Here is a 7590-nt window from a genome sequence, read left to right as displayed (position 1 = left end):
TTCATCGACTTTTGGGATAATTTTATCTCGAGCATCGTTTTATCAATGTCGTCATTTCTCTTGTTATTGTTAGATTATCAAGCGCTGAATTCGATGTATTTTCACACATTTTAACAATTTATGTAATTCATTTAAACAAGCGCATTAATATTGTTACTTGTCTTTCATTTTTGCCCCACAGCTGTGAACTAACGCAAAATAAATATGATCTATCTATCTGTTTATCTTTCTCTTTCTCTCTCCTCTTCAACAAACTACCATAAAATCACGTAATTTTGAACAATTACAATTCGAAACGGTCAAAAGAGCGAGGAAAAATGGCGGATTATTCTTGATTGTGCAGAGCCGAGGACAAAAAAGAAACGAGCGAGCGAAGACGCGGGAAGTGAAAAATTTAATACTTAATATTATATTTTATCGTGTATACACAAATGTACGATAGATTTCATTAGTTAATGTTTGTAGCAGCCGCCCTTCGATTCTTTGATATTTACCTCATTCGTAACTAATACCTTCCATATTTTGAATGAAAAATTTGTGGAATATTAAACGAATAAAATGTGAAGATATCTGAATACAATTAATCGCGGTTTTATTTGGGAACATGTTAATTCAGTTGCACCTATTATAAAAAAAAATCAAGCTCATGTTGTTAAAATTTGAGCGTGATAAAACTTCAGCATTTCTCACAGCGGCAACTTTTTGTTATGAAATTTTTAACATGAAAATTTGGACGGATCTAAGTATAGTTATAACGTTTGGAGCGTATAATAACCGTCTGAAAGACGAAGTTCGATAATGTTCTCCCAAAAATATATTAAATTTTCTCCCAGTGTCAATATGTCGCGTTCGTGCGATCATCTTACTTGTGGCTACTCGAATATATATATATCGATCTAAAATTGTACGTACTAAATTTGATTATATACTCTTCGTATAGACAGACAACCAGTTACAGTCGTTTTGGATTAACGAAAAAAAAATTTCACTGACTAGCACGATTTCCTGTCGATAGAAATCATTGATATAGGAGAAATTACGCTTGCACGCACAGACACGCATCTACCATACGCATAACTAATAAATGATACATACCATAAATGTACAGTTACTAGTTTCATGAAAAGTAAGAACTTGACGAAGATAAAATAGCAAAGGAATGAAAATGAACGAAAAACACATCCTATCACAGTTGGTTACATACATAGCTAATCTAATCTATATTCTTCTATCCTATAGACTAGCCTATATTCTATTGTCTACCCTATTCTCTATTGTTTTATTCTTCTGACCCTCGTTAGTTCAAGTATTTTGCAGCCCAGTCTGTTCTCCCATGAACTCCGCTAGATCTCGCGTTCAAAACGCTTCCGAACAGATTCGCCTGAAGAGGCGACGGTTTGTTAGTTGGTATGACTGAAATTTTTAAGAAACATCATCAAGACAAAAGTTAATAAAGATCAACTGAAGTGCTGGACAGGAAGCACAGAAGTACTGTAAGTTTTACTTTTCAATCGACCCCTCTCTTCTGAGGCTACCCAAATTAATGAAACCGTTGCCGCTCGCTATCCTTGGAAAAAAATAGAGATGAAAAAGCAACTCACCTGTACCACCAATTTGCGACGTACCATAAACGCTTGGGTATGGCATTCGGGTACTTTGGCCAGCGACATATCGACTTCTCGCCAAGTAATGTTGTTTCGCCTGAGTGTCAATATTTTCCTGAGATCCCCATATCGAGTCAATTTTCTCCTCGATATTTTCCGTAGGATTAGGAACAGGAGGAGGAACTGACCCGTTCAGTGTAATTCTTGCTCGGTTAACATCCGCATCTCCATTTCTAAAAAATTTCAGAAGAACAATATATCTGTCAGATATTAAGTCTATAGGAATAAAATGAACAAGGGGCATCGGAGGTGGAATGGAATTTTATTGGGATAGAATTTTTAATACAATGCAGTAAAGTTCTGTGAGTATAACATGGATGGGCTTTTGCGATGTGAGCAATGCTGAGAAGATTAATAACAACGAATGAGTAAGAGTGCACTAAAAAAAAAATTCTTCAACAACGATGAAACTGAAGTACGATACAAGCGTGTAAACAATTGAAAAAGTATAAAAACGTCAACGGATGCAATAAGATGGAGCAAACGGCGTTTTTACCGACTGAACAACAAAATGAAAAATTCACTCATTCCGCGACAGAATCACAGAACCGATTTTCGCACAGGCATTCGACGAATAACGCTTAATAGCGTCGTCTTAGGTGGAGAAAATGTGAAAAAAAGTTCGTTTTCCTCAATTATGAACTGTCAAATCGAGTCTAAAAATGGCCGTCTGGGCATCGGACGCATCGGACTCACATGTTTATCGCATTATAGAAGTTTCCATCAACTCCGGTTTTCGCGAATCAACCTCAGGCCATTCCATTGCGCCGTAGAAAGTAAACGACACAATTATCGTTTGTTATTTTGCGTCACTAGAAGCCTAAATTACAGATCTGCATCCCGTGGTAATTCGCGGCTTCGCGACAACAGATCTGGGCACGTACCATGGTGATCTGTAACGATGGGTATGTAGATATATTGATCTCTCGCTAGATGGCGCAGGTATTGGGCCCTAGTGGCGTTTCGAATCAGGGCCGCATCCCTCGTGCCAATGTAACGCTAGAATGAATACATATCCGAAGGCTGCCTCGACCGATGTCAGCCCTGAGTCGAAACGCTTACAGAACCCGATACACACGCCATCTCACGAGGGGTGAATGTATCTAGATTCCCATCGTTACATTGGCCAAAGATCACTGTGGTACATACGTACCCAGATCTGTTATCACGAAGCCGTGAATTACAACGGCATGCAGATCCGTAATTTACGCTATTCTTTACGCAGAATTATAAAAATAATGATTTTTGGATGTTTACTTTCTACAGTGGCATAGAATGGACTAAGGTTGATATGCGAACATTGGGGACCATAAAACTTCAATGATGCGGTAAACATGCGAGTCCGATGCCCAGGAGCCCATTTTTGAACTCGATTTGACAGCTCATAGTTTAAGAAAATCAACTTTTTTTCCACATTTCAACCAGTTTCTCGATCTATGACGATACTATTACGAATTATATGTCTTATGCCCGTGTGAAAATTCTTTCTGTGCTGCCGTCGCTGAATGACAAGTGAATTTTTCATTTTGCTGTCCGATCGGTAAAAACGCTGTTTGGTTTATCCTATTGCATCTAGTTGAAAATAAACGTGATACAAAGTTTGTAAAACTAGAACTACAAAAATGATGTAACGCCCTGACTAAAAGGTCTTAAGGGTATTATAAATTTTTTTTAAAATATAGGATTTATTAACGGCTATTAAGGTTGTCAAAACGATAGTAAGAGATATTGCAGTCAACTCGATCAGAAGCTGTTTTTTGCACTCAAAGTTCAACTCTAGTTCAGTAGGTACTTGAGAATTCCGAGAAGAAATTTCTGCTTGCTGATCGTTACAAAATTGCCCATGTCCGATGTACTTTGTATCGATAATAAAAGCAGAGAATCGCAGCAAACTGTGCCAAAAAAACCGTGCAACTAGTAGTAAAGAGTGGCGAATTGTGCCGATAAGAAAATATGCAGGATGGAGGATGAACACCCGTGAAGTAAAGCAACAGGTGACAGAGCGAAAAAGATGAGCGATTGCGATTCCTAGTTGAAGAAAAATCGGAGATATTCCAATGAGCGGTTCACCTAATATATCGACAACAATTTGAACATCAGTAATAACTTTCATGAATAATATTTCATTGGTTGCTTTCAAGACTCGTGCAGTTTCTATTACAATCTGCTGAAGAAAACATAAACATGCGCTCTGACGAAAAAAGAATAAACAACTAATAACCAAGGTGATGACAAGTGCCGGGAGGATGTTGCAGCGGGTTCTAAATGCTGCAGTATACCTGGATGGCAGGGCAGTGCTCTGTCCTGCGATGTACCGAGCTACGCCAAGGTAGTGTTGCTTCGCCGAGACCTTTCTTGAAGAGTTCTTAAGGTTCGGTTGAACGCGAGTCCAATTCTGGGCAGGCAATGACTCGGTCCATGCTGGCTGAGTCCACCTGGCATTTGTCTGTTTAACGTTTTCTTGAACATTGTTCGAATAGGTGGAATTCCAATTAGTTCGATTCTCCTTGTAGACTCGATCCGGTAGCAGCTTAGCGTTCATGTTATCCGGTAGAATTTTTCCACTGTATTCAATAATATTTCCATAAATTTCAAAGCACGATTAGGACATGTAATACATCTGGCTGATGCGGAAGAATGTGAAGATTTAGTTTCTGTGGTTAGATAGTAATCAAAAAACTCACCCTAAAAGTTCAGCAAACTCGTCATCGTCCCATATTACCATATTTTTTTCTTGTTTCCGATTGGAATTGTTAGTACTATTATTAATGTTGTTATTGGTATTGTTATTGCGAGTGTATAACGGCATTACAGGTTGCTGAACCTGTACTTTTTCCTGCAACCTACGGACGACATAATTCAATATAATCATGGTTTATTATAAATTCAAAAACTGCTCATGCGAATTGGCAACTGTACCTAGTCTGAACAACAGTACTGATCATATCCGGTTGATTGTAAGTTCCGTTTGAAGTGATTATTGAGGCGGGCAGATTCACCTTGTTCATAACAAGTTCACGTTGTGATCCTACGGCCATTTTTTTACTGCTGACTTGTCGTGGTCCGCCGACTTGGAAGTAACGATACCTACGAGATACGCAGTAGACAATATAAGGTGGGTTTAGCCGAACATAAGAGCTTAAGTGACACGGAATCTCTATTCTATACCTCAAAGATTGCTGCGCAGTTGGTCTTTGAATCGGATTCCACCTCATCATGTCTTCCATAAGTGTGACAGATTCCTGACTGGCGTTTGGTATCAACTTGCTTAATGGGGTAGGACTAAAGTTTGGAAATTTGAAATTCATGGCAGCAGCCAGCTGGTAACCTTCAGGCCAATCATCCTATAGATACAATCAGTTGTGAAAATTAATTCGAAGATGCAACACTGCTTCTCACTTTGACCAAATATAAAACAACAATTGCCTGAGTACCTTGTTTGGTGTGCCAATGACAGAACAGATTTTAAATATCTCATCAATCTCACTATTACCAGGGAATAATGGCCTGAACGTGTACAGTTCAGCCATTATACAACCGACGGCCCAAATATCTATGGGGCTATTATAATTAGTAGAGTGCAACAGAACTTCTGGCGCTCTATACCTAGAATAAATTACATTACAGTGCCGTCAGAACTTGGAGAGATAATTGATGTTGATTTTTGACAGTTCGTACTGTTTTCGCAAGTACACGTAACGAAGGAAGAAATCGAAGTAAGGAAAGATCAGTTTTCGCACGACGACATAATCATCCCTACTCACCATCTGGTAGAAACGTAATCTGTATAAGGCGGTCTTGATCTAATTTCTCTCGCCAAACCAAAGTCCGCAATTTTTATCAGTTCTGGCCCCATGCAGAGCAGATTTTCAGGTTTCATGTCGCGATGAAAGAAGCCGTGTTTGTGCATAAAAGCCAAACCCTGCAATACCTGATATACCATGTTTCTGATCACAGGTTCAGGAAAAAGTTTCTCCCTGTTATTGTAAATTGATCAATCGTGTTAGCGATGTCATTAAGCTGAACTATATAAATGGAGATCAATCTGTAAACGAATCCTCCTTAGGAAGATAAACACCTACCTATCTTTCATTAATTGATACAGATTCTCCTTCATGTATTCAAACACAAAATACAAAACATCGTTCTCTCTTATCACTTCCTTCAGTTTAACTACGTTTGCATGACTGAGTTTTTTCAGCGACTATGTGTGAAAAAAACATTAAATTATTGCCGGAGAGGTCAACGTGGAGAACAATAAAAAGACAAACTGATGTAGCAGAAATATCACTTGATACCTTGACTTCCCGTAGATTCATAGCTTCTTCCCAAGAATAATACTTTCTTTTCATCCTTTTTATTGCGACCTTCTCACCCGTATCAATTCTCTGACCAAGTACAACGGATCCATACGTTCCATCTCCTAACTGATGTAACGTAATGTACCGATTCATCTTCATTTGCGCCCGAAGGATTTGGACGATATTATAATCAGGAGATGTACCAGCCGATCGAGATAGCGATGCAGACGTTGAATTTTCTGATAGAATTATGGGAGGCCGTCGTTACAACAGTGATTCTCCATCTAAAGTAAAAGACGTCCAATGTATTCTAGTTTCGCATTGTTCCTCCTCAGTTGTATTCACATAGGCAAAATGTGTGATTCTTGTTAACATTTACTAAGAAGTGAACAACTTGGATAAAGAAATCATTAAATATCAAGCAAGTATATCAGTGAGAACGAAAAGAAATTATAATTATTGAATGCACCTGCAATCCTTAAGATGTGTCAATGTCAAAATTACTTTCTGTAAAATTGGATGAAGGTTTAACAAGTTTTGAACTTACTGAAGCCATAACGTGACAGTCAATCGCAGAGAACGCAATTCAATAACGTCCAGCAGAGAGAAACATACAACCCCCTTCGAGTCGACATTTAATATTTCATAATAATTTCACCTCGACACGAATATATTCTCATAAACTGGGTGGTGGGTAGGTATCTGACCCAACTTTGTACTACATTTACTACGTTGTCATGGCTACGGTCGTATATACAGGTAACACTACATACACATGTCCATCCTATACACTAAGTTTCTATTCTAGGCTATACAGTGTGCACCATGGCGGCGGACTTGCCGAATGGTAATTCGATACTCCTTCTTGACCGACGGAAATTGCTGTCGTGTAATTTTTGAAATTATAAATTAGCGAGGCGCGAATTTGATTCTTTTAAGTACAGTAGGTTGTTATAAAGTTTGAAATTCTTTACTATATTTGGGACACGTTGACATATGTATTGACTGGGATTCAGTCTGCCTAAACTAGGGACATCCCAGGGTGTCGCGATTCCATACGCACTATAAAGTATTGAAGTATCAGTTTCCGTCAACTCTAATCCTTGTTTGTAAGACAGTTTGTTTCCCTATTATTATACGTTTGTCTTCACTATATTCTCGGTATATATTTTGTTACAAAAGTAACAATTTTCAATTTGAAAAATTTGTAACTGCGAGATTTTAGTGGAAATTGTTACTACAACCTGGAATTATGAATATTTAAAATATAACTAAATGAGCACCCTTAAAAGTTTTATAAGGATACGTTTCTTTGTCTAAGAAAAAAATTCTCAAAAGTCAGGCTTTTTTGGTCTCTTTTTACGTCAACGTCGAATCGACTCGACTCCGCTATATTTCCACCATTGACTCGTTGCACGGAATACGACGACCATTTTCAATTATGTGCCCAATGGCAATACTACGCTTTCCTCATGGTGTAAGAATAATAAATATTCAGGACACAACAATTCAAGGAATGCTGATTTTGCGATAAACGATTTTTTTCATTGTAAATTTATTTTGAACTGTGAAATTCATCAACTACTTTTCAACTAATTTTTACTTTGGATTTCATTATTTCTTCA

At 38.0% G+C, this 7590-nt stretch overlaps 1 protein-coding gene across 2 annotated transcripts; it reads right to left on the bottom strand.

The window, feature by feature from the left end:
• Window positions 1-375: 375 nt before the first annotated feature.
• Window positions 376-6742, bottom strand: LOC124409174 (serine/threonine-protein kinase dyf-5). 2 transcript variants are annotated; one of them, XM_046886598.1, is made up of 11 exons: window positions 6513-6742; window positions 5963-6249; window positions 5747-5868; window positions 5429-5641; window positions 5099-5270; window positions 4833-5008; window positions 4584-4751; window positions 4349-4507; window positions 3944-4228; window positions 1602-1837; window positions 376-1413 (listed from the first exon to the last, which is right to left on the bottom strand). In XM_046886598.1, exons 2-11 carry the CDS (start codon window positions 6122-6124, stop codon window positions 1298-1300), a joined length of 1809 nt encoding a protein of 602 aa, XP_046742554.1. In that variant the 5' UTR covers window positions 6125-6249; window positions 6513-6742; the 3' UTR covers window positions 376-1297. The 2 variants fall into 2 exon arrangements, with proteins under 2 accessions (XP_046742554.1, XP_046742555.1); XM_046886599.1 differs by lacking the exon at window positions 4349-4507.
• Between the last annotated feature and the right edge of the window lie 848 nt (window positions 6743-7590).

Source organism: Diprion similis, chromosome 8 (genome assembly GCF_021155765.1).
Source record: "Diprion similis isolate iyDipSimi1 chromosome 8, iyDipSimi1.1, whole genome shotgun sequence".
NCBI lineage: Eukaryota > Metazoa > Arthropoda > Insecta > Hymenoptera > Diprionidae > Diprion > Diprion similis.
The sequence above is the reverse complement of the archived record's forward strand: the minus strand, read 5'-3'. Positions and strand labels throughout refer to the sequence as shown.

Excerpts from the sequence above, each read along its gene's own strand:
- LOC124409174 (XM_046886598.1), bottom strand. The coding sequence starts at position 6,124 with ATGAAGATGAATCGGTACATTACGTTACATCAGTTAGGAGATGGAACG. Across the intron at positions 5,642-5,746 it reads TATCAATTAATGAAAGATAG|GGAGAAACTTTTTCCTGAAC; the intron begins GTAGGTGTTTAT and ends TTACAATAACAG. Across the intron at positions 4,229-4,348 it reads GAGTTTGCTGAACTTTTAGG|TGGAAAAATTCTACCGGATA; the intron begins GTGAGTTTTTTG and ends TATTGAATACAG.